Here is a 27,754-nt window from a genome sequence, read left to right on the forward strand (position 1 = left end):
ATAATTGAAATGTGTTGAAAACAAAAGAACATGAACAAAAACAAAATATGTGAACGGAAAACAAAAGGAATTCGATGATTTTTCATTCATAATTTTACAACTGTTTTTGCAGTTGTCTGGACGCCTACGTCACAAAGGCAAGTTTTGGGATTTTGACAACCAATACATGAAGTCAACTGTCCTGTCTTTTGTAAACGCAGGGTAACAAAATGCTGTTCGATAAAAAACTTGTAAAGCAGAGCTGAGCAAAATCGAGTGAGAGGCAAATTTGAGGGAGAATTAATATTTAACTTTTCTTGATGTTTCATTACTTATTTCAACTTTTTTTAAATATTAATGTTGTCTAAATCGTCCACAATGCAAATTATTAAAAAATATAAATAAAAAATTGCAGAAACTTTTAATTGTTTATGGTTCACAAAAAACTAACCGCCTGTTCATGTATGTCGCACGGAAATCTGTACGAAAGGAAAGCAGGCACTCACTTCGGTCTAAAAATGCGTTCATGTATTTCCCAAACTATCGTGCGACTGCCGTTACGTATCCTATGCGAAATACTACTAATTTGAAAGTACTTTTGTACAACTATGTCCCGGTCCACACTAGAGTGAATTTCATTAAAAAGTTTCATGAAATTAGGTGTTCTTAGGTTGAATTCCCCACTACAGCAATTTCATGATTTTACTCTTCTATGGAACTCGATCTATAGACGCATAATTTCATGTCAAAATTTCAATGAAATTACTCTAGTGTGGCCCGGGACTATGTTCCATAAATGAGAGCCAAATGAGAAATGAAAACAAAATCCACATATACATACAAACATTGGAATATGTGTGATTTGTTTTGTTTGAAAAACAAAAATGTGTCGGTATTTTGAATTATTTTATTTTATTGATTTCTTCAAAATAATGAATGAAAGCGCCATTAAAACGTGTCAATAAAATTTTTATTTTGTATCAAGAATGTGTTGCATAAATTTGTTTTAAGATTTTCGGTGTTATTCGCGAGTTTACGTTCTACTCGGCAGCTATAAAGCACGTGAGTTATTTTGAGATTCTCTTTCTATAAGTCCCGGCCACACTGGAGTGGGTTTGCTTACAATACCAATGTTGAGCATTTTATAAAAAACACGAAAAATTAATGATGGGCCAAGGTTTCTCCACATAATCGAGTTGTGGATATGATAAAAATTTCTTTCAATGAAAAGCTAACAAATTTCTTCCCAAGGTACATTTATAGAAGGTAGAAGTGACAATCAGCTGTATTATTACTTTTTTTGTAAATTTAGTTTTCAAAATGTAATAGGGTCTACTCATGAAATTTGAAACTTCGAAATTTGCCTATATAAAATACTGTTTTTCTTCCTAAACTTGTAGTACAAATGACCTACAACAGTTCTGAATGTTTTATATTTACATTGTCATTCAAATTTGTTCTATTTTGGAGGATTTTCAAAATGTATTTATGTTTTTCCTGAGAAAATTTTTGGAACGACCCTATTATTCAATATTTTCTTTGACAATTAATTTTCAATACCAACAATGTTGTTTTTGTAAATTTGTAAATTGTTGTAATTCATGCACATACCTTCTATAAATTTACCTTGTTTCTTCCATACAAATGTTCTAAAAACTATTTTAAAAACCATTGAATTCGATTGCTTTTAAAATGGTTTGGCATATTATTCAAACAGCACACACACATACAAAGATTGTGTATATTGTTTTGACGTTTTAGGAACAGTCGAAAGAAAAAATTTAAATTTACAGGAAGCTTTAGCTAACCTTTCTTATTAAACCATGATTTGTATGGAAGAAATTCGTCAGATTTGCATTGAAACAATCATTTTATCATATTCACAACTCGATTATGTGGAGAAAACTTAACACTTCATTCATTTTTCGCGTTTTTTATAAAATGCTCAAAAAATGCATTGTAAACAAACCCACTTGTTGCTAAATTTTGAAGTTTTAGGAATTCAGGAAAAACAAGGGTTCTATAGATTTTTTCATTTAAATACCATGATAATACGCATGTACGATAAATATTCACATAAGCTATTTCTCCATCTTATATTTCAGCCAGTTCCGCACAAAACAGCAACCAACTTATGAAATTAGGCGTTCTTAGATCGAGTTCCCCACTACAGAAATTTCATAAAATTACTTTAGACCGTGTTTAGACATTCAAAGTGGAAAGAAAATTTTTCTTCTCAATTTCTTTTTAAATTTTCTTGTTGTTTAGACACGGAAATCATGTTTGTGTCAATAAGTCTGTCTGGTTACTTTCCCAGCAAGAATTGTCCAGCAAGAACTTTCTCAGAGAGTAAGGGGTTTTAATTCTCTTTTGCTAGAAAATTGTAAAAAGTAAACAGGCACCTTCCCAGCAAAAACCAGCAAGCAATCAGCTGACTTGCCAAAACAAAACAATTTGTCCGCCAACAAAGGAAGCAAACACGTTGTATTTTATTAAAAATAAAAAAGAAAATAAAACAAAAAAGTATTTTTCCACTTTACAAATTTGTTCTCCATAAAACAATACAATTAGACTATGTTATTTCCACAATAAAATTGTTTTTAATGTTCACAAACATAAATCAACAAAAAACTAAAAACGGCTGATTGATTGTTTTCAGGAAGAAGAAGAGTTTGCAAGTGCTTGCTAGAAGAAATTTGTCCAGCAAGAATTTGCAAGCTCTCAGTGAAAGAACTGTCAAAATGTCTCTCTCGAATCGCTCTCTTTTGCTGGTTTTTTGTGTTAACAGACGACTTCCAGCAACAATTGGTACAAATTGTTACAAATTTTAGGGTAACCAGACACAGCTAATTTTATAATTTTTCTTATTCTTCTTCACACTCATTTTCTCATTGCGCCGTTCAAAAACAAAGCCAAGGCAAAATTGTTATGAAAAATAAAAATTGACGTGTGTGATAAACAATTAATTATTAAAGGAACCCTTGAATTGCATTTTAATTTTGATATTTCCACTTATTTCGAATTGTTTTTGCTTAAAAAATAGTTTTTCCTCCAAATGGTTTTTTTTCAATTGTCTCCGCTGTTGTTTGTTTCTCGACAGAGAAAATAAAATGAAAGAAAATGCAAAAACATATCTGCAGCCAACTTCAGGTTGTATACGAAGAAAAACGAAACAAAACAGAATTTGCCAGTACAGAGGTGTGTGTACACCCTCTTATTCCTCTCTACTCCCTCGCCCATAAACTCAATTTTCTTTCCCATCAACTTTCCCTGTGTAAACAGGGACTTGGTATGTCCCGGTCCACACTAGAGTGATTTCAATGTAATAATTTCATGAAATTAGGCGTTCATAGATCGAGTTCCCCACTACAGCAATTTCATAAAATTAACTTTGTATGGAACTCGACCCAAGAACACCTAATTTCATGAAAATTTTTCTATGAAATCACTGTATTGTGGACCGGGACTATGCGCGCGCCTTTTCTTCTGATTTGACGGCGGGCGATTTTTAGCCGATTTGAGCAGACAAAATTGGCGGCGGCGAGATTCGAAAAAGATGAGCGGCGGCGCCGCGCCGCCTATTTTAAGCCGACTGGCTTCCTCCTCTGATTGAGAGAACTTTTTTCGGCAATTGAGAGGCAAGAAATAAAAGAACTTTTTCGGCAATTGAGAGGCGAACGTTTTGACGGAAAGAAAAAACAAAATTGTGTTGGGTCGTCGTTGGTTGGTGGCAGTTGATATTTTAAAAGGTGATAACAATTTAAATGAATAATTTAATATAAATAATAGAATATTTGTCAATAAAGTGTTCTGCATGCTGATTGATCGCTTAACAAGTAGAAAAACATAAAAACATTGAATGTAAAAAATATTTGCAAAATAACAACAGCAATGAAAAAAGATCAAAAAAGAACAAACGGTGTTTGTGCGTGCAAAATGAAAGAATAAAAGAAATAAACATAGCAAATTGCAGTCGTACAAAGCAAAGGAGTCGTAGCAAAGGAGTCGTACAAATTAATTTAAACATTTCAAAAATACTATACTCCTCAATTCAAATTAATCAATGCGTACATCACTGGTGGAACCTTAGCGCACCACCATCTGTGAAATATCGTTGACCTTTATTTGACATTTATCAAGAACGAATATTTCAATGTAGAGATACAAAAAGAAGAAACAACAATTCAAGTCTTGGTGGGTTGGGGTACGCTGTTATGCTGTGTGCGAGCGAATATGGGTGCTGGTAGTGTGACTGCTGGCGGGGGACATAGGAAATATTCTTCCTGAAATGTTGCTGGTCGTTGTTGTTCTTGTTGGCGTTGAAAGTCAAGGTAACAACATACTTGTAAGATGGTGGACACAATTTGTTTACAATTTTATTCACTTTAAATTGTAACGGCATTAGAATATTATTGGAACAACGAAGAGGTAATGAATCAGGGAGAATATGATCTTGAATAGAGAGACCCAAAAAACTGATTCGTGTGACCATCAATGAAGGCTTTGCTGCATCCCAGCGATATCAAATAAGGGCAACAGGGTATGTCAGATGTGGAAACCTTACCTGAAGGTTCAACTATGTACACACCTAGTTCGCATGCTCACGCAAATGAGGAGTTCCGCATTGCCCTCCAAACATTTTCTATCGCTTGCTTGACGCAAAAGTCACTGAAAACGGATTGTTGCGTCTACTGCGACAGTCGCATTTGTTTCCGAAAAGACAAAAATGACTAAAGAAACTGTTCCACTTATGCGGTCCAAACTCTATTTTCGCTTCCGTCACTGTTGTATGTTTCTTATGCGATTCAGTTGGAGTGTCGGAAGCGGGGCACTTTGAGTGTGCATTAGGTACTCATGCAGGTACCGTTTACGAAACTTTCAGTAGTGACGGAACCGACAGTATTTGTAAAAGGCTATTTAGTTTTTTTATTGTTTATTCAAACATATTATTATTATTATTATTATTATTATTATTATTATTATTATTCATTTGAATTTAATGTTACTGCGGTTATAAAAGATGCATTTTATTATAAAATTGATCAAAAAAGAAACAATTTTTATAATACAATGCATCTTTTATAACCGCATTAACATTGAATTCAAATGAATAATAATACGTATGATTTACTTTTTTATAAAAGTTGTAAATATACAATAAAGAAACTAAACAGCTTTATTTTCATTTGAATTTTTGTATCAAGTTTGTACCGATTGCTAACAGAACGTCACAAGAACTGAAGAAATCACGCCAATCAACTGATGCTTTATTGTACTTATTTGCTTTCATTACAATTCGCTTAACTGTTTGCCAGATAAATTATTTTTGTAATGCTGCCACTATTGTTTTGAAAACATTACTCTTTATAATAGAGAGTAGTATCAATACTCCAGACTTTAAGCATTTGTTTTTGTACAACATAAAGTGTCGCTTTTTATAATACTGTAAGTCGCTCAGTTGTGACCGCATACGGATAAAAAAGCGATAACAACATAATTGTTCTTGTAAATAGACAACATTCGCATTTTTAACTGAATGCAGGCACTTTACGGAGACGCATTTACTGAGAGAAGATATATTTATCTTCCAAATGTTTGGAGGGTGGTTATATGTATGTGTGAGTTCTGCATCCACTTTCTCCTCTCATTCGCAAATGAAAAAGAAGATTAATGATAACATATGTATGTGTATACACATGAAAATATACATACATATGATTGTAATACAAAATTATTCACAAAATCTGAAATATTAGCATTATGATAACAAATTAATTAATATGTAGTATTAACATCCTTGAAAGGATTTCCGTTATTGTTATTAGACTTGTCACTGGTCTGTACGGAAAACATGGCAACTTTATTAAATGTACCCTTTTGATTCAAACGATACATTACATTTCTCAAGGAAATGTTTGTATACCGGTCCTCGAAAGTTACAGACTATTTGATCTGAATTTGACACTTTCTTATTATGGACAGATTCGGTACTTTTTTAATTTTGGTTAAGCATTAAATTTATTATAACTTCAGCCTTTAGGCTAAAGAGAGAATGTATATACACTTTGGTACGAGTAAAAATGTGCCTCACAGAATAATGGTTTTTAGACCCTAAGTATGTTTTGACGAAACCTATTTCAGACAACTTAGAGTCGATTTTACCCATGCCCATCTGTCTTGCTGGCTGGTGCGCACGGTAACTCTCTAACGGAACAACCGATTCGTCCCAAAATTTGACATTCGTAATATTTATCATTACATAACTGCGAATCAACCACTATATGAAAACCTAATGTATGGGCATGTTTAACAATACAACATCACATTATCACCTCACGTCATGGTTAACTTACGGGCTCACTAAACTTCGTATCTTTCATTCGTCTCATGTTTTGAAAGTCATTGAAATAGACTTAGGTCCCATACAGGTGTACATAGACTTTTTGTGATACCTATCGGACCTAGCGGAAAAATGCATTATATACGGATCACAATGTACAAAATCAATGGTAATATGATGTGTTAAACATATTATTGTTTTTAATGACAATTTTTTGGTCCAATTTTACTGATCCATACTTCTTCCGAAACGACAGTTGCTTTGCAAATGTCTTAAATATTATATTTCATAAAACCGTTGTACTTAAGGCGTCAACCCTACATGTAAATTTCAGAAAATCGAAAAATCAAAGTATGTGAATAGTATAGAATATCGAAGCATTACTTTCTCAACCTCGTATCTTAAAAAAAAACATTTTTCAGTAAACCACAGTGTTGCCCTCAGGGTACGAATGCATCGGTTTGCCTTCCCTATGCTCATGGGCATAGGAAAGTATGTACGGATGTGTGTCGTTGTCCATTGCTGATTTAAACTTTTACCCAACCAAAACCAGTTTATAATGCTTTTGCTCTACACCCCTCATTCTTAAAGATAAAAAAAAACTTTTGGATCAGTAGGGCCCGAACAAAATAAAGATGAGAAGTTATTGTTTTGTTTTTTCATCGGCATAGTGTTTATTGGTGATGGTAGTGTGTGTTGGAGAATAGAAAGGATTAATTTAAGGATTATAATGGGGAGCAAAAGTCAAAGCCTACGTGCAGCTAAACAAAAAATAAAAATATAACTTATTTTTAGAGAAAAATGATCATCATCTACCTGCTTAATCATCTGCTGCTTAATATCAGTTTGTGAAGTACATCTTTCGAATAACTCGAAAACAATTTTTTGAAACTATGTTTTTTGAGTTTTTATATATTTGGCGTAGCTCACTACATGGTCTATAATATACATATCGATGCATTACTTCCTCAACCTCGTATCTTAAAATATACAACTTTTCAGAAGAGATAAAAAATATTTATCTTTTGATACATTGATGTGTGGTTATAAGTTTAAATGCACTTATTAGGGAATAAAGTATGTCTATGCATATTAGTAGTAATAATATACTAATCATTTTTAGTTTTTTGCATGAAACGCATTTATTGAGATACGAGCTTGAGGCAGTAACAATAATTTTAATTCTTGATAGGTACATGATACAAAAAGATTACGCAATTGACCACTCTTCAGTTCCGCAATTTCGTATATGGAAGTATTATTTAGTTCCATGCATGTTGTCTAATTTTAAAGTAGTTTGTAAATATAAACACCGTGGAACACGAACAAATTAACCATATTCTAATTCTGACACTGCAGCGTGAAAGAAGACCGAATACGGAAGGGAGCATTTTGTCAAGCTCATATTTTCCAAACCGTTAAGCATTGTAATTTACTTTCAAAGGCAAAGTCAAATATTGCCAACACATAAAAATCTTCAATTGGCTTCCATACGCAAAAGTGCATGTGATAGGAAAAAATAAGAGTCAATATGGTTAATTTGTTCGTGTTGCACAGTATTATTATTTACTGAATACGTTACAATTAAAATTGAAAAAAATCGTTCGATGAAGCATTAGATCTTTATGTTCTAAATAAGCCTACAAAAATACGGTTGTGTCCAAGGTTAACTTTGCACTTAGAAAGTTATACACGCTGGATATCGTGTTGCCTTGAGTTGTAAAAGTTCGCGTTGTTCATGCGTTGATAATGCCTATGTTTTTGTATGGTATTGAAGTTTTTAGTGGTACGTGTGGTAATGTCCTGCGTAAATTGCGTTTATTGTTTAATAGAGTGGTACGGTACATTTATTCCATAAATTGGCGTCAGCATATTTCAAGCTATGTCGAGAGCTTTCTCGGTTGTAGTTTTAGTAATTTTGTTATCATTAGGTGTCTTTTATATTTGTATAAGATAGTTAAGTTGAAGACACCAGTGTGCGTTTTCGAACTGTTTTCCTTCGGTAGGTCGGAGAGGAATTTGCAAATTATTTTGCCAAGAATCACGCCAGTGCTAGAGAAGTCATTTTTTATCAGAGTTTCGCGTGCATTTAATAATCTGCCACCTCCACTTAAGTGTCTTGGGGGATCACTTATTTCTTTTAAATCTAAATTGTACACTTATTCCCAATCTCATGATATCTGAATGTAATATGTCTTGTTTTAATTTATTAATGGCCAGATTCTGTTTTTGGAGTTGTCGCTGAAACTTGTTTATATTTTCTTCTCATTTAAATATAAAATAAGATATTAAATTTAATATATGATATGCTTTTATATTTGTTTGGAGTAGTATATGCTTAAACCTCGTTTAATTAGAAATTGTTATTAAATATGTTTATATCTTTATTTAGTTTTAAGGATTAAGTTCAGAGTTAGGTGTAGTTTAGGATAACTTTGCTTTTGTAACATAGATGGCCTTATAGGCTTGGTTACCCATTCGAAATAAATAAAATAAAAAATAAAAATAAAAAACTTACGACGATCGATTAATTAGTTTTCCAGCTAAAGTTGTCACCGCAAAATAATAAAAACAGGAATTGGTAGACGGCCACTTGTTACAAAACTGCGTAATATTTTTCAACAGTAAAAAGGAAAGGAAATATATTAAGAAATTCTCATTCAGACAAAAAAATCTACCAAAAAAGTTTTGTAGTTTTCTTAGAAAAATTCATGAAAAATGGCCTTTATTGGGCTTTACTTCTGTGGGCCACCCCTTAACTGCTACGAAGCTATGTATTTCAAAACGTCACAGCTGCGCTTTTTTAAGGCAGTAAAAAACAAACATTATTTTTATTTACAGGAACAGAGCTTTATTGTACAATTGAAATATTTTGACGAAATCTAAAAATTGCAATGTGTTGGAAAACAATGCGCATGTGTGTCTGTTTTCGCCTCACCAACTACTGATTCCTACCATCACGGTATGTAATAGTTTGGAATCATAGCGACTCCACTGTATTTATTTTAATAGGCTTATTTAATTATTTATTTTAATTATTTTTTTTATTAAGCTTGATAAACATCATCAACTATGAATGAAAACTTTTTGTGGATTGAATGATAGCTGATAAAAGTAAACGATCACATTATCAGCAGGCAAGCAAAATTTGAGCAGGACTAACACTCAAGACTGTAAAAATGTGTATCCATCTTTACTAGGCGTTTACACCAGACTATTTTGAGCAGACAATAGATACAAAACTTTTTCACTAATACATGTATAACCTTGGCAAATATCTAGAGACTGTCTTTTTTCATAGATAGTAATCATGGACATTTTTGAAGAAAAGCCATTTTTATTATACGGACGTCTACGTCAAAAGGACAATTTTTTGACAAGTAATACATTAACTCATTAAAAAAATAATCAGTATGAGAATGTGTTAAGTGAATGTATACAAAGTAGAGCATTTTTGAATAAGTTCGACATATGTATGTAAATTTTACCTTGCATATGCAATATTTTTTGCATTTTTGAATAATTTTTGCCTATGTACACAACAAATTTGGCTTAAATCGGATCAAATTGCGCTGAATAACTTTGCATAAATCGGTAATAGGCAAGTTTTGTTGCATATGCAACCAACATTTCCTGCATGTGTTTTTATTACATTTTAACTCACTTAACACTGAGAATTGTTTGCGAGAAAACTTACAATTTTATATAAAAATGATATCTTTGAAACTTTTTAAGTATTTTTTAAATAACTTTTTTCCAAAGCATATTGAACAAGTAGTGGTATCACACCAGCTGTTCGAATATGAAGTGTCAAATCTCTTTATAACAACATTATTTTTGTTGTAATTTCCCCAACAACATAAAGAAATTTTTGACATAAAATATTGTAAATTTGTCGATGTTCAATTTGCCTTGCTTTTCTCTAAGACGTATAGTTTTCCTGCAGTCGGACCTTCTTTTAAAAATGCCGAAAACATAGGTGTTCCCAAGATGTGTTCTCAAGATGTCTTTACCAGGTCACAACTCTATTTTTAAATTGATTTGGTTTTAGGCGTGGAATGGCATATAACAGACAATATTATAACAAAATGCAAAAAAAAAAAAATGGAAAATACCTGAGTTCTGCATCAATTTTTGCAACCATTGTTTGTGGCATTTAAACAACTAGAGGCGTTATGTTGGTTATTTAGTCTCAAATATATGTATGCAGATTTAAAATTTGACTTATATTGAACAAGAAAAATATTGTGCATAAAATTCCGCTAGTGATAAATGGGGCCTTTTACGCTGCAGTTACACCTGCCAGTAAATTGGTGCCAATTGAGTACATGTATTATGCTCGAAAATGCCGAAAAAGTGTTCGACTGGCATGCAGGTTTCTTTTGTGTTTAGACATGCCAGTGCAAGTTCAATTTCAGAATTATTTTATGCCGCATTTAACACACAAAATTGCATTATATTTCTGATTTAAAACACAATTCACAACATATTTTACGCTGCAGTTACACATGCCAGTAAATTGGTGCCAATTGAGTACGTATTATACTCGAAAATGCCGAAAAAGTTTTCGACTGGCATGCAGTTTTCTTGTGTGTTTACACATGCCAGTGCAAGTTCAATTTCAGAATTATTTTATGCCGCATTTAACACACAAAATTGCATTATATTTCTGATTTAAAACACAATTCACAACATATTTTATTATTTTTATTTTATTTCGTTTTAAAAAGATTGTTTTCAATCATAAACATAATTAATCTAGTATTGCCGTCTTTTCAATATTGTATAATCCCAGAGGGGAAATTATTTGTCAACCTATATTTTTATGAAAAACATCAAAATTATTTCTTTATTTCCCACTAATATATTGCGGCTACCGAGATGTATTATTTATATTTCATAACCTTTTTGAAAATATGCATAAAATCTTTGCATTCTTAAAAGGAACAAAAATGTACATGGATTAAAAATAGTCTCTACAACTCTTTTTTTATTTTCGACATATCACTGGCAGCCAGTTCAAAATTTTGCTGGCATGAAAAATCTAGTGCCAATGGAGTCGACAATTCAAAAAATGTAATTGTGGTAGTAAAATATTGTGTATGTATTAAATTTTTCGAACTGTCACTGGCATGTGTAAACACTGGCACTGACCGCTTTTTGCAGATAAACCAAAACTCCTTATTCTTCCTTCATTCAATTCCCTGAAGATTAAAAAAAAAACAGTCAAAATAGCTTATAACATCGGCCAAGGGACCGACCAAATTCGGACACTATAAGCGATAATGGTTATCAACGATATTAATAAAAGAGATGATATTATATTATGTATATTGACTTTTTGGTATAAATACGTCGTTTTATTAAGTAAATAAATAAATTCAATTCAAGTTTTGTACTCTTTCATTCTATACTCATACGTTTAAAAATATAAAACAAAATATTAAAAAATAGCGACATAAACAGCCTGTTTTTGTAAAAAAAATTAAACTAATGTTTCGAAAGTCCACATTTATATTAGGCAATTTTCCTTGCGACAATTGTCAGTTCGATGGAGAGAGCGTTGAGGTATATGGCAACCATTTGCCTCTCAACACCCTCTCTCACCTACAGGCCCATACCTATATACGTCCGTATATCCAGGGTGTGTGTGGTGAAAAAAGTAGAACACATGTATTCTTATGAGAACTACCGAAATACGTCGAGCGTATACTTTTTGTAAGTTGAAAAAAATTTAATTTTGGCAGCTATACGTAACTCTCAGCGCGACGTACAAAAATTATTCACCAACCTACCACAACGACGCTCTCTGAGCGTCCGTATTACCCAAATACGTTGAGTCCAATTCACATTTAAAACTCAAAATCCGCGACCGAAACATACTCAAATGTTTTCATTCGTAAAACAAATAATTTTCCTTTGCAATGAATTGTATTTCATGTTTTGTTGGGCTTTTGTTTTTTAAATTACAAAGCACACACACACACATACAAACAATAACGTTCTGTCAAAGTTAAATTTTTTCAACTTACAAAAAGTATACGCTCGACGTATTTCGGTAGTTCTTATAAGTCCCAATTTACATTAGGCGAGTTTACTTGCGGCAATTGTCAGTTTGTTGGTGAGAGAGGGTGTTGAGAGGCAAAGGGTTACCATATACCTCACCTCTCTCTCCATCAAACTGACAATTGCCGCAAGTAAACTCGCATAATGTAAATTGGGACTAAGAATACATGTGTTCTACTTTTTTTCACCACACACGCCCTGGGTATACGGACGTATATAGGTATGGGCCTTATAAAAAATTGAAAAGCATTCGTCTGATTACGAAAAGCCTTTCATTTTACATGTATGGCTATCGAAAAATGTCTGCTAATCATGTTCCCATCATAAGCATGAGTTTTTAACGAAATTTTGTAAAAATTAACGAATTTTGGTTTAGGAGTCGATTATCGATAGCAATTACACTGTGCAACAAGGTTTCTGTGCGGTGGAAAATTCCTTTTGGAGATGAAAGCCCTTAGTGAGTATATTAAGTACCCAAAAGGAAATTTTCCCCGTAGGTCAAGTTTCTGAGATATCGCGCGATGAATTTTTTGAATTTTCGCCTATGATGCTTGAGAAAATAGCATTATATCTCTGTTTGCCGTTATTGTAGCTTCGTTTTGAGATTACATGTCTTCAGTCAAATCGAATGGCGAATCTTTTTGTAGAACATTTCATTCTTCTAACTCAATTCCTTTCATGTTCTTTTCGTCCTTTATTTCTTGAACCGTAGTGAAAGTACCACAAGATGAGATTTTTCAGCATCCAAATATTGTAAAAAAATGTTGCTTAGAAGATTTTAGGTACGGTTCTCTTTGACAACTAATCGATTTTGTCCCGTTTTCATTGTCATTTTTAACATTTATTCAGACTTGGTTCAGAATTAAACTATATTTTGTTTCTCTGCATATTCGTTATTGGTTATGTATAGGTATGTAGACATAACAAGTAAAAAAGTGTCAGTCGGCTTTGCCGACAGAGGTATTTTATTTTATTTATTTTATTTTATTTATTTCATTTCATAATACAAGGCCTAAAAGACCATATATACATATTACTTAGTACTCAAAAAAACCTAAACATATTTATTCCATAAAAATTACCAAACTCCTATTTATTTATCTTTCCCTATCTATCGGCTCCCCAGCCATAAATATAAGCAATATAGTATTTAATGTCCATGTTAACTATAATTCGCAAGTTAATGATTAAAGAATTCGACGCAAAACAAAAAAGCATAAGATGATATTAATTAGATGCAAAATGTTGAAGAAGTTTCAATCGAAAAACATTATTTGTGTGGGAAAAAATTCGAAGTTCATGAGGCAATGCATTCCAACATCGCGAAATCCGAATCAGAAAAGATATTGTGTAGGAATTTTTGTAGATTCTAGGAATAACCAATTGTGGGTTCCTAGTTGAATGCGAAAATCTAAAACATCTCATCAAAGTTGTTGGTTTTCTGTTCTTTACTATATTATAAAAAGAAAGGAGATTTCGAGATCGGGTAAAGTCATTAAAGGAACAACCAATGAATCTTTTTACATATCCAGAAATGTGATCCCTTCTTCGAACATTATATACAAAACGGACAATCGAATTTACAATTCTCCGCAAACGGACTAGATTCACCCCAGTTGTTCCAGACACAACTTCGAAACCATACAAAATTGTAGGCATAAGCAGAGCATGAGCCAATTTCTCTTTTATAGGAAAAGGGATATACAAATTGGCAGCATGAATCCTTCGCAGCGTAGACCAGACCTTTCCAGATATAAAGTCAATTTGATATTTAAAAGACAGGTCGTTATCAATATCGACTCCCAAACATCTGTGGTGAGTAACAAATTCAACATTTTCATTCAGCAAGTTAATATTGATAGCAGGATACCTATTATTAAACACTCCAAACATTATAGCCTTCGTCTTAAGGGGAGTACACATTATCATTCAAAACTGACAGTCAGCGTACTTTTAGGACAATTTTCCGGCAAATAACAACTTTTATTTAGCTAAAAACTTTTGAAATACAATGTATATGGTATTATTTAGAGATTACAAAAGAAATTTTTCAGTTAGGCTTTGATATTCACGAAATAGACTTCGATGACTGTCAGTTTTGCTTGTCAATGTGTACTATACTTTAGAAGTATTAATAGAAAGAAAATTTAAAAGAAAAAGTATACCCTCAGCCAATGTGAATTGAAACTTACATTTACGGACAGATAAATAGAATGTATTTAGCGTCTCTTCAGAATTTTGTGGCCCCTTTTCAACATTTGAACTTGCCGACAAAAATGTGGATTAGGAATTAACACAAATGTTGAAATTTTGTGGGGGAGGTACCCTTAGGTAGGACCGACATGGGCCATTTTAGAAGTTAAACTAAATTTTGACAAAATATTAGGAGATCCAAAGTTTGGACCAAATTGGTTGCACCATTCAAGTGATATCGTCCTAATATTTTAGTGACATTTTTTAAATATTGGATAGAAGTACCGGAAGTTGGGGACCGGTATTGCCCCATGAAACTAAGTTTGGATAAAATATGACGAAGACCAAATGTTGCACCAAATCGGTAGAACAGTTCGAGAGCCACATATGGTGACATAGGGCTTTTTACACCTTTCGGGATGTTTTCCCAAGAAATATGGACCTGCTCCTGAAAAAACTTTTACCGTCGTAATGGAGGTAGCGAATGCAAATCGCTTCAACAAAAATCAAAGTGATTCGAGAGCAGGTCTTAAAGTGAACATATCCGAAATTTTGTGTGGGAGGTACCCAAAGCAGTGGTCAAATATAGTCCATATTCGAACCTGATCTATATCTAGTAGATATATTAGGATGTGCAGAGTATGGATTACATCAGTCACTCCTTTCAAGAGTTATCGTGCGCATATTTTATTAGAAGATTTTTGAATTTTTGTGAGGGAGGTACCAGAAGGAGTGGACCAACATGTTTTATCTTCCAACTTAAACTATATTTGGACAAAATATTACGAAGGCCGAGATTTATCTTGCGCTCCAACCACTACACACGGTGTCATAGGGTTTTTTACACCTTTCAGGCTATTTTCTCAGGAAGTATGGACTTGCCCCTTATGAAACTTTTACCTTCGTATCGGGGACAGCGATTACAAGTTGTTACAACAAAAATCAAAGCGATTCGAGAGCAGGTCCTAAACTGAACTTTTCCGAAATTTTGTGTGGGAGGTACCCGAAGGAGTGGACCGATTGAGTCCATATTTAAACTTCATCTAAGTCTGGTAGAACTTTCACCATGTACAAAGTGTGGGCCAAATCGGTTACTCCCTTCAAGAGTTATCGTGCGCACAAATTTTTCGAACATTTTCGAACTTTTGTGGGGGAGGTACCGGAAGGAGTGGACCGATATAACCCATCTTCGAACTTAAACTAAGTTTGGGCAAAATATTACGAAAGCCAAATTTTGAACCGAATCGGCATAGCATAAATGTTGAGGGTATAATAACAATATAATAATCATTGCCATGGGACTTTTGGAAACTTCGCTCCGCAAAAAATATCAACGCAGCGCACATTTTAAAAGTGGGGGTATTGCTGTTGATCTGTACTACGGCATCCTTTGTACTTTTACATTTTCATAATCATAAAAAAATAATTTCACTGAACTTATAATTTTAAAATAGTTTTTTTTTTTTGGCGAATTGTGCCTTTTGGATTTGATAGAGTTCACAAGTTTGAAAAAAAACTGTGAAAACAACCAAGTTGGGTTGACACCAATAATACAACATTTCATATCAGTTGTGCTGACAATTCAAAACGCAACTCAAGTTTAGTGGCAATGCATAATCGACCCCTTAAAACGATGGGTCTTCATCGTTTTTTTCAGACGTATTCGTTTGTATTTTTTGTTATGAAACCCAAAAATATGAGGAAAATACATAAAGTGAATCACAGTCAAAAGTATCCACTTCAGTTTCTTTCATTAAAACTGCGATTGCTAAGAATTGGTTAATGATAGCGATTTCATTCCTTTTTATATTTTTACATTAGTGCCTTAACTTAAATATAATAAAAAATTAACGAAATTCAGGTAAATTTAGACAAAAAAAATTAAAAATGGTTAAACAACATCGATTTCTACCTCACAGTGAAAAGTATGCACTCTAAAAGTTTCATGAAACCAAAAGGATTTCTTAGGAGTTTAGCACTTGGTATGACATCCTTTGTTATCCTTTACAGCTTTTAGCCTTTTTGGCAAAGACTTGGTGAATTATCTACGTATTTCACAAAACGACATTCATATTTCTTGAAGGATGATATAAAAAAGGTAGTTGCTTAGGTTTTCCTTCCTGAAAGAACCCTCGATTTCAGTCGAACTATTAAAAAAACAACATCAGCTGGTCTTCTTACTGAGTCACCTTGTGTGTAGCACAATGCCATGGCCTAATAAGGTCACATAGGACATTAATTGATGTTTGTTTTATCAATTTCAATGTAAAAAATTGATTTGTCGCCTTTTATTGGTCTTTTTACACAGCGGACCTAAAATGAAACGAAAAAATTAAGATCTGTTTTTTTGGCCGTCATAAAACATTAAAAAAAATTAAATGTAATTTTAAAGATAAAATCAAGGTTCCCGATTTCACTTCGGAGTATGTTATTTTGTCTTAAAAATATATATTCCTTATGTATATCGAAAGTAGAATCGTGTGGAATTTGACGCTATTATTACAGCAGAGTTCAGTCAACTATACAAGCTAATAATATAGTTAAACAAATAATATAATTAAACCAATAATAATAATATATAATATAGTTAAACCTCTAAGCAAGCTAAAAGCAAATTGATGCAATTTGTGCATGTGAATGACTCTGGTCTTTTGCATCTGGTGACAAGGAAGAGCCACACAACTCAAGGCCTACACAAATAGATATAGCGAAAATTGCGACATCATAAAGATTCAGCGTCATTCATTTGGAATGGTTGGCGTTTTCTCTCATCTTGGCAATGCTTAGTCTATTTCACTTGGCAATTGTCCCATTTGAATGATCAGTGCCGAAAATATGTTATTCTCTTCTCCTACACCCTCCCTTTATTATTCGTCTAATTATATAAACAAAACAATGTATATTCATTCCCTCATCTGGCCTTTGTTTCTTATCACTTTGGAATATGATTACGCTGAGCACGAATTTAGGAGGATTGCAATCAGCATTATCGATTGAGTGCACAAACATATGTATGTATATATGGATGGACCTACTACCATTGCACATACACATGAGTGTGATATTTTATATTTGATAAGATTCGCACGGTATGTTAATTCACCATTTGATGGATGATTTTTAATGTTCCGTTGGACATTTACAATTAGCAACTTTGACGTACAATGGGAAGCTGGAACATTTCCGAGACTAGTTATCAGTATGAACATCTTGAGAGAATAACACAGTCTTTATCGCATTTGAAATACTGATTTGGGGCGTTAGTTAATATAATTGTGGGCTGGTTGCAAGATGTTTCGCCGACAGCTGTCCTTTCGAATAGAAGATTCGAATCACGTATTTAGAAATCTGATCCTATGTGGACATCATTATAATTAAGGTCTCTTTATTTCAGATGAACCGTCGTTATTCGCGTGTTGAGTCCGGTGCGGACTTGAAGGACTACTTTGATAGGGGCGATATTGCATCGCGTCAGAATCGTTGGACATTTGAGATTGCATGGGAGGTAGCTAACAAAGTTGGAGGCATTTACACAGTTATCCGATCCAAAGCTTATGTTTCGACAGAGGAAATGGGGGAACAGTTGTGCATGATGGGTCCCTATAAGGAGCAATGTGCCAGAACCGAGATGGAAGAAATTGAATTTCCACGGGGCAATCCACTACTGGATGCTGTGAACAATTTGAGATCTAGAGGATACAAAATTCATACGGGCCGTTGGCTCGTTGACGGCAATCCTCAACTTATTTTATTCGACATTGGATCCGGTGCTTGGAAATTGGATCAGTTCAAGTCGGAATTGTGGGACAAGTGTCACATTGGTAAATGATTTAACGACATACCTACATATGTGTATTATTCGAATTAACTAAACTCATTTGTCGCTTGAAATATTTTTAGGAGTTCCACACCTTGATGTTGAAAGCAACGATGCCATCATTTTAGGTTTTATGATAGCCGAGTTTTTGGAAGAGGTGAGTAGCTCATTCCAATTGATCTGTATAAAATTGTTGGCTGTAATTTTTGCTTCTTCTAGTTCCAAAAATGTGCTTCCGAGTATTCGCAAGCAAATGATCTTCAAGTTCCACGTATCGTTGCACACTTCCATGAATGGCAAGCAGGTGTGGGTCTTATTGCGTTGAGGACACGTCATGTTGAGATTGCTACTGTGTTCACAACACATGCTACTCTGCTCGGACGTTACTTGTGTGCTGGCAATACCGATTTTTATAATAATTTGGACAAATTCGCCGTGGATGAGGAGGCTGGCAAACGTCAAATATACCATCGATACTGCATAGAACGTGCAGCCACCCACTTGTCGCATGTCTTCACCACTGTTTCAGAAATCACCGGCTACGAATCAGAACATTTGCTGAAACGTAAACCGGACATTATAACTCCGAACGGCCTGAATGTTAAGAAGTTCTCAGCTATTCATGAATTCCAAAATTTACATGCTATGGCTAAGGAAAAAATCAACGAATTTGTAAGAGGTCACTTTTATGGGTAGGTGTACAATCCAATTGGTAGGAAGTCATGTAAAACTTGTTTCCCCTTCTAGACACATGGACTTCGATTTGGACAAAACCTTGTACTTCTTCATTGCTGGTCGTTACGAGTTCGGAAATAAGGGTGCTGATATTTTCATTGAATCGCTGGCTCGCCTCAATGCTATGTTAAAACAGGAGAAACCAGATACCACGGTAGTTGCGTTCCTAATATTCCCCACGAAGACAAATAATTTCAATGTTGACTCGTTGCGCGGCCATGCAGTGGTCAAACAATTGCGCGAGACCATCAATGGTGTGCAACAAGGTATAGGCAAACGTCTGTTTGATTCGTGCCTCAAAGGACACATACCTGGCCCAGACGAGTTGCTGACAAAAGAAGACCTTGTTAAAATAAAGAGGTGTATGTACGCCTTGCAGAGAGATTCCATGCCCCCTGTAACAACCCATAACATTGTAAGTTCCCTAAATAAAATAACCTCTATTATTCCATTCTATTCAAAGTGCGGTGAATTTACAGGTGGATGATTGGAATGATCCCGTGCTCGGGGCCATCAGGCGTTGCCAACTGTTTAATACCGTTCATGATCGCGTTAAAATGGTATTCCATCCGGAGTTTTTGACTTCTACAAACCCATTGTTTGGCATTGATTACGAGGAATTTGTTCGTGGCTGCCATTTGGGTGTATTCCCATCATACTATGAACCATGGGGCTATACTCCGGCCGAATGTACTGTCATGGGTATACCTAGCATTACCACAAATCTTTCCGGCTTTGGTTGCTTTATGGAAGAACATATTAGCGATCCCAAGTCCTATGGTATCTACATTGTTGATCGCAGATATATTGGTTTGGAGAACACCATCCAGCAATTGGCCACCTATATGATGGACTTTTCCAGACTCAATAGAAGACAAAGAATTATACAACGTAACCGTACGGAGCGCTTGAGTGATTTGCTTGACTGGAGGACTCTCGGCATTGTAAGTATATATGAAATTTAACACAATTCCATGGAAACTCTCAATTATATATCTATATCTCTCCTACAGTACTACAGACAAGCACGTGTGAAAGCTTTAGAAGCAGTTTATCCTGACTATGTGGATGAAAGCTCGCTATATAGTTCTCGAAGCAACTTAAATTTCTCCAGACCTTTCAGTGAGCCACCAAGTCCGTCATCTTCAAGTAAGTTGTGTTACATATTTCCGTTTTTCTAAACAAATAATAATAACAATAATTTGAATGTTTTTAGGACACACAACGCCTGCTCCATCGGTGCATGGCTCCGACGACGAGGACTCTGTTGATGAAGAAACAGAACTTAAAGAATTGGGCATCAAGTAAGGAAACCTCTTTTCCACACAGGTTAGCTTCCTCAGCAACCACATAATCCATGACCTGCAGACGACTTCTATGCAGATCTAATGATCTACTCCCCCCTTTTGCGACTCTATAAGATACATGGCATGATGAGATGAAACGACCACGTCCTAAACAACAGCAACAATAATAATAATAATGACTGCAAAGTACCTCATCTACTTAGGCAAAAACCTTTTTACCTCATTCAACGAACAATTATGATGCACCTTAAAGAAAACATATAAACAAACCAACAAAACAAGCAAGCAAATTTTAATCAACCCCAGTAGAGATATACAACCGCAATTACTCGCAATTACTGCACTTAAGACATTCATTACGATATTAGAAAAATTAAATAAAAAGGAGATAAGATTAAAAATATTATTAAAAGCATTCAAACAAACATTATTAGTTAAAATGATTTTAAATAAAAATTTCAATCTATATGTAAATGTTTAAAATTTAAATGCTTTTAAAAACAACTAAAGTTTTAAATTTATTGTTGTTGTTTGCATTGTTTTGCCAAACAGTTTTGAATCGCACTGTTGTAATGAAGTTTGATTTGTGTGTGTTGTAGGGTTTTGACTTTACTACCTCGTATCCCTGTATAGTATTTGATGAGTTTTTACATAAGATTACAATCTTAATTATAAAGGGTAAAGTAAAAAAAAACCTTCCGCACAACACTGAAGACATGACTTAGAGCCACACGACATAATTAAAATTGCATAACCTTTTGCTTCTCACTAATTTCATCAACATATCGTTACATAGATATACAGTCTGACCTCGATTATCCGTGATGGTCGGGACCGGAGGCATTACGGATAATCGATTTTTCCGGATAATGGAGACAATGCTTTTAGGCAGTTTTTGAACATATTTTTAAGTAAAAATGACATAGTATTGTACAATAATATGAAAATCTGCAATTTTTATTAAATTTGTTACTGTAATCCACCAAATTTTAGAAGGATACGTAATATCATCATCATCAGTTTCATCTGAATTAACTTTGTCCCATGATTTGTGTGATACCATAAATACACAAATTGTATAATATGAGAGAATTTCCAGTTTTCGGTTGTTTACTTTTTGTTTGTTTAATCAAATTAATTGGAAAGTGTGCTTTTACTCCCGGGTAATGAAGTTTATAACGAAAAATAGAGGAAATGGAAAAAAGGCCAACATTTTGTTCTATCACGGATAATGGAGGTTCCCGGATAATCGATTCACGGATAATCGAGGTTCAACTGTATATCATTTTGTATCATATATAACTTTATTTCATATATAATATTTTCTTGGTCCGAAGATGTCAGATAAGGCTGGGTTTTTGGAAATTTGAAGAGGAACGGTACGAAAATTACTAAAAGGTGCTAAATATGGTACCATTTGCATTTGGCGAACAGGTAGAGCTAGAACTTTGAAATTGGGAATGAGGGTCCCTGATGCAGTGTTTAATAGATGAATCAACGGGTTTTTAGAAATTCGAAATAAAAGGGTACGAAAAGTAATAAATGTGGTTCCATTTTGTATTATGTAAACGGATAGAGCTAAAAGCTTGAAATTTGGAATGATAATTAAGGTTGAGATGTAGGTTTGATATAAGGTGGCGATTGTGGAAATGTATACACATGTGTACGAAAAGTACTGAATGGTACTAAATTTGGTACGACTTGAATTTGGATGAAACTGTAGCTGGAATCCTGAAATTTTGAATTAAGATTACTGTTAGAGTGTAGGATTGAGATATAGAGGTAGTTTTAGAAATTCATATCTATCAGGTATGTCACAGAAACCAATTCCGATCGAAAGTGGAATTGATTCCGTATTTAGCTTCTTCAGAAACCGAAAAACGAAAAATTCTTTCGGAATGAAACCACTTTTAGTTTATCAAGTGGAATTGTATTTTTTGGTAACATTTCACTTTAAAACACTCCAAAAGCACTTAAAAATAATAAAAATATTGTTTTATTAACAAAATCACATTTAATTTCATATTTTTTATCATTTTATTAAAAAAATCGCACATTTTCATTATTTCTCATTCAACGAAACCAATTATTAACAAAGTATCGCCACATAATTTTTTGTTGTAAATTTGTAAAAAATAAACAATCTGGCATTACGAATGATAAATGATAAAAGAAAGCAAAAGAAGAAAGAACTCAAACAAGGTATTTTTCAATGTTACGTTTATTACTTTGTGCCTCGATGAAAGTAACAATAGAAAAATTGAAATTCCAATAAAAATTAACTTTATTTTCGCACAAACAAACTTTCTTTCAACAGAATTTTTTCACAATTCCCACTTCTACACTGTTTTCTAATCATATGTTTTTGTTTTGTTTCTTTTAATTCCTTTAATGTTGCCATATTTATACTAAATAATACGATTTTCGAAATTCATCAAATCGATCGGAATCTGAAGAAGCTAAAACAAAAACGATCGAAATGAAATTACGGAATTGAAACCATTCCGATCGGAATCTGTGACATGCCTGTATTTGTCAATCAACAAAACCAATTATTAACAAAGTGTTGCCACATAATTTTTTTTCGTAAAAATCACGATTTTCTTCGAACAAAGATTTATCGTTTCTAAAAACCAAACAATCTGGCATTACGAATGATAACTTAAAGCAAACATCAAAAAGAACAAAATAAGAACGAACTCAAACACGGTAATTTTCAATGTTATGTTGATTTTTTGCGCCTCAACTATAGTAAAACTGAAAATCCAATAAAAATTAGCAATCTTTTCGCACAAAAAAATCTTTCTTTAAACACAATATTTCAGAATTCCCACTTCTGCAGTGTTTTCTAATCATATGTTTTTCATTTCTTTCTTTTGTTTCGTCTAATGTTGCCATATTTATACTAAAAAATAAGATTTTCGGAATTCACCAAATCTATCGAAATCTGGAGAAGCTAAAACAAAAACGATCGAAATGAAATTACGGAATTGAAACCATTCCGATCGGAATCTGTGACATGCCTGTATGTGTAAGAAAAGTACTAAATGGTACAATTTGGATTTGGGCGAACGGCTGAAATTTGGAATTGAGATTACAGTTGGAGTGTCGGATTGAGGTAGTTTTGGAAATTCGTACTTATGGGTACGAAAAGTACCAAATGGTACTGAATTTGGTACAATTTGGATTTGGGTGAATGGATAGAGCTGGAATCCTGAGATTTGGAATTAAGATTACTGTTGGAGTGTAGGTTTGAGATATGGAGGTAGTTGTGGAAATTAGCAAAAGTACCAAATGACACTGAATTTGGTACAATTTGGATTTGGGTGAACGGATAGATCTTGAATCCTGAAATTTGGAATAAGGATTACAGTTGTGTTGTAGGTTTGAGATAGTTTTGGAAATTCCTACTTATGGATACGAAAAGTACAAAATGGTACTAAATCAATAGTAAATATGTTTAAATAATTGTATCAGTTTTGACATTGAGTACAACACGTAATTTTTAATGGATAGAGCTGGAATCCTGAGATTTGGAATTAACGGTGAACGGATAGAGCTTGAATCCTGAAATTTGGAATAAAGATTACAGTTGGGTTGTAGGTCTGAGATCATGACACAATTACCCAGGTAGTGGCATCGTAAAATTTTTAATATATTATGTCAAAACTTTATGTTGTTTCCCCAACAACAATTTTTTTTATAAAGGGATTTGACTTTTCATATTGTAACAGCTGGTGTGATACCATTACCTGGGTAATTGTGCTATGGTTTGAGATAGTTTTGGAAATTTCTACTTATGGATACGAAAAGTCCAAAATGGTACTAAATTTGGTACAATTTGGATTTGGGTGAACGGATAGGGCTGAAATCCTGAGATTTGGAATTAAGATTACTGTTGGAGTGTAGGTTTGAGATATGCAGCCCTATTCTGGACGCATGGGAGTTGGGAATTTTTTCCCATTCCCACATTTTCGTATTCTGGATAAAATTTTGTTGGAGTTTTTTCCCATTTCCCATCTCCCCTCATTCTGAATGAAGTTCGAATTTTGAATTCGTTCCCATGGGAACGTCTTTTTGTGGGAAAAATCTCCCCAGCAAACAGTGCGGGAGTTTGAAAAAAGTTTCAAGAAATGTCATATTTTTTAATGAAATTTCATATTTTAAGACGTCTACATGGCAAAGTTATTGCACATATTTATAATCGGTATGTGTTTGCTTAATAAAAGCATACAAAAAAATACTGTAAAATATGTCATTAGTAGACTTCGAATTTTGCATATTCTTATATGATGGAAAATTATATACTACGACAATTCTTTATGAGGATTTATTTGAAATATAAACAATGGAATTGACATTTGAAACCCAGTGGGTTTGTTAAATCCGGTTATCTATAAACGTACTATTAGATCCATAAAATTTCGAAAGAAACAAAACAATTTCATGATTCCGAGGACGGATTTCTTGGGTTAAACAGTGCATTTGATAATCTAAAATTTTTTGCACCGACTGCAAAAATCTACTAATTTTTACTATTTTTTTTTTGTTCGATAACGTAAAGGAAACTTTATGATATGTTATCGAACAAAACAAAAAAATAGTAAAAATTTGTAGATTTTTGCAGTTCTGGAACAGAACATATTTATTGAAATAAGAGAAAAATGCTCTGTTCCAGAACCTGCAAGAAGCTATTACTTTTTACTATGATAAAATTTTTTCTTTATGTTATCGACAAAATAGCAAAAATTAGTAGATTCTTGCAGTACTGCAGCAGACCAAAAGAGTCATGGCTAATTCTATTAAGGCAGCACAGCAAATAAAAACAAATTAATTTCAAAAGAATTTTTGGCAAAATTATTAAAAGATATTGGAAAATATGTTGCGGGAGGGAAATTAGTCCAGTACAACTCCAATGTTAAAAATCCATCACCCTAAAGTGGGTACCCTTTGTGAGGAATGTAATGGCTTTCACGATATCGAGGCAGGATCGTTTTCCCGGGTGGCACGACGATAGTTGAGTCCAGGGAGATAATACATAAGGAGGACATAAGCCAGTGAACTTAAAAATTCATTATTTAGCATAGATAAATGATATTATATCTGCTAAATAAATTGTTTGTTTTGTTTTTTTCCATCAAAACAATCACTATTGTGAATGGTCGGCTGGTACATGGGGAAACATACATACAAACGCCAGGTTGATTGAAAATGTGGACAAACCGCAAGGAAGGGTGTCTAACAGCAACAAGCACTCATCTGGGCTGGTTAATTATTTTTTTTTAACACGATCCTTTGCTGCTTTTTGCATGAACAATTAAATATTTCCTTTTTGTTTATGTTTTGTGTGACGACAATATGGTGGCCGCACAAAAATACACACACACATATTCCAACCGATAAAAAAATGTTGAACGTAGAGATGGAATTATGACGAAAGCCAGGTTTGCCTAATACCCCATGAAAACCTCCAGTTGTTGGTTTGATGAGGATGTGGACAATTTTTAGTTGAGTTTCTTTCCGATTGTTGATCAAAATTTGTTTTGTTATGTAGGCAGACGGAAAATTTCAATAAATGTATGTGGTGGTTGGCTGCACAAATGTTTTGATGTCAGCTGTCAACTTGAGTTTGCAGACCAGCTGTCAAATTCAACCGTACTAAACAGTACAGGGTAGCCCAAATAATTATAACTGCCAGCGCTGAATGCAAACAGTTGGTGTCATGGCGTTTGGCGTATATTTAGAAAATGGGGGATTTTAAATTCGTACGTTTGAAAGAAAGAGAAAAACGGTTGAAACTGATAGTTTACTGGAAGAATGTCTGTTTGGGAAAATTCACCTATAAAAGGTAAAAATGAAGAGAAATCATCCATATTTAAAGTGGAATTTTCTGAGTGCGGACGTAAATGTTGTGCTATTGTTGTCTATAAAACGGTAGAAAATAAAAACTTGAGTGAATAATAAAAAGACTTTGAAGGTTTAACACTTGTGACAACCAAAATTCATGCCGTAGACTACAATCAAGAAAGTGAGTGTTTTGTTTTTAAAAAAATGAAGACAAATTAAAGAGCAAAAAGATTAAGGATATTTTATTTTGTTCATAGGTAGTCCATAAATCACAGTGTGTGCCGGTGTCATACGCATAATCAGATCTCAAGTGATTTATCAAGTATTGCCGTTTATAATACTTCTAACATCAAGGTAGGAAAACGTATTGTTTCCCCTGAAATTATCAACAAAAGTTGCAAAATCAAAGAATTTAAATTTCATGCGACAATTTACGCTCCGCAACTCCATACGCTGGCAGTCTGTGGCGATACAAATTACGTAACACCCTGTTACATACACCTCTGTGTGCTGGGTGCTAAAAGACAGCTGCTTAAGTATTGTAGCAGTGTCCAGAACCCAGTTTTGACCAGCTATCAGCTGTTTGAATAAAACTGCTGTAATTGCAAGAATAGTTTCCACATCATATGGTCGTATGGCAGTTAGCAACTCAAAGTGGAATACAAGGAGTAAAACTGATATAATAATTAAGAGCGCTGCATGTGAAGCAGACTTTTAGGATCAAATTTTGCGGAATTCGCCCAGAAAACTTTAAAATCATACCTTTTAGTTAAGTATATGTATTATTATTATATGTAGGTATATTTTTATGTTTATTTGTTTCTTTTAATTTTTTTAACTTTTATTTAAATTGATTTTTTTTGCATATTAGTGTTTAGAATTTCATATATATATTTTGTTTGTTCTTGCGAATATTGTAAGGGACGTTACAAACGTAATAGACAGGGGTTTTGATATCATTGTTTAGATACCTTATTTGTCTCCTATATAACCACTTAATTGAGCTCGATTAGGTAGGGACATCGAGAGTAAAAGATTTATCAGGGAAAATACCTGAAACTACCCCAATTCAGTGCGGTTGTAGGTTCTAAACATCGAGTAAAGTAAAGGAAAATTTTGATAGTATTTTGTTTGCGACAAGATAATAATTATGTTATATTGACTGTTCGGATTAGTGTTAATATATTGACTTATACTTATATAATAAAAATGTTTGATTTTTGAATTCTGAAAAGAAAATGAATATGGAATAATATTGTTATTTAAGGGGGGAAGGGGCTGCATGAGGGAGGTGTCGGTATAGAGGGAGCATGTGGGGTCCATAACAAAGTGAGGCCAGAATCTATATGGACCACGGATGGGTGGGTCGAGTGTGGATCGGAGCCATCAATCGATCCAATTCTCCAAAAGTGTTCTCCGTAAGTGTTTGGTGTATTATGTTATGTGTTTGTCCTTGTTGAAATGTATCAT

General features: G+C 33.7%; 1 protein-coding gene and 1 long non-coding RNA gene across 5 annotated transcripts; one reads left to right on the plus strand and one right to left on the minus strand.

The window, feature by feature from the left end:
- The first annotated feature begins 3,507 nt into the window (after positions 1-3,507).
- On the plus strand, positions 3,508-20,821 carry LOC141387008 (glycogen [starch] synthase). Of its 4 annotated transcripts, none has more exons than XM_073956063.1 (9): positions 3,724-3,904; positions 17,728-17,914; positions 17,973-18,399; positions 18,479-18,552; positions 18,615-19,087; positions 19,143-19,545; positions 19,610-20,074; positions 20,144-20,279; positions 20,347-20,821. In XM_073956063.1, the coding sequence occupies exons 2-9, from the start codon at positions 17,870-17,872 to the stop codon at positions 20,436-20,438; spliced, it is 2,115 nt and encodes a 704-aa protein (XP_073812164.1). In that variant the 5' UTR covers positions 3,724-3,904; positions 17,728-17,869; the 3' UTR covers positions 20,439-20,821. The 4 variants fall into 4 exon arrangements, with proteins under 4 accessions (XP_073812327.1, XP_073812414.1, XP_073812164.1 ...); XM_073956153.1 differs by having other exon boundaries at positions 3,760-3,840; XM_073956226.1 differs by lacking the exon at positions 17,728-17,914 and having other exon boundaries at positions 3,508-3,728.
- LOC141387348 (uncharacterized) lies at positions 14,208-26,088 on the minus strand. The gene is made up of 3 exons (XR_012408553.1): positions 22,666-26,088; positions 16,760-16,891; positions 14,208-16,698 (listed from the first exon to the last, which is right to left on the minus strand). It is a non-coding gene; the product is annotated as an uncharacterized lncRNA (long non-coding RNA).
- Between the last annotated feature and the right edge of the window lie 1,666 nt (positions 26,089-27,754).

This window comes from Musca autumnalis, unplaced genomic scaffold, assembly GCF_047663935.1.
Source record: "Musca autumnalis isolate F117 unplaced genomic scaffold, ASM4766393v1 scaffold_1, whole genome shotgun sequence".
Classification (NCBI taxonomy): domain Eukaryota; kingdom Metazoa; phylum Arthropoda; class Insecta; order Diptera; family Muscidae; genus Musca; species Musca autumnalis.

Coding starts and splice junctions, on each gene's coding strand:
- LOC141387008 (XM_073956063.1), top strand. CDS start 17,870: ATGTTTCGCCGACAGCTGTCCTTTCGAATAGAAGATTCGAATCAC. Junction 19,088..19,142: donor GTAAGAGGTCACTTTTATGG/GTAGGTGTACAA, acceptor TTCCCCTTCTAG/ACACATGGACTTCGATTTGG. Junction 20,280..20,346: donor ACCAAGTCCGTCATCTTCAA/GTAAGTTGTGTT, acceptor GAATGTTTTTAG/GACACACAACGCCTGCTCCA.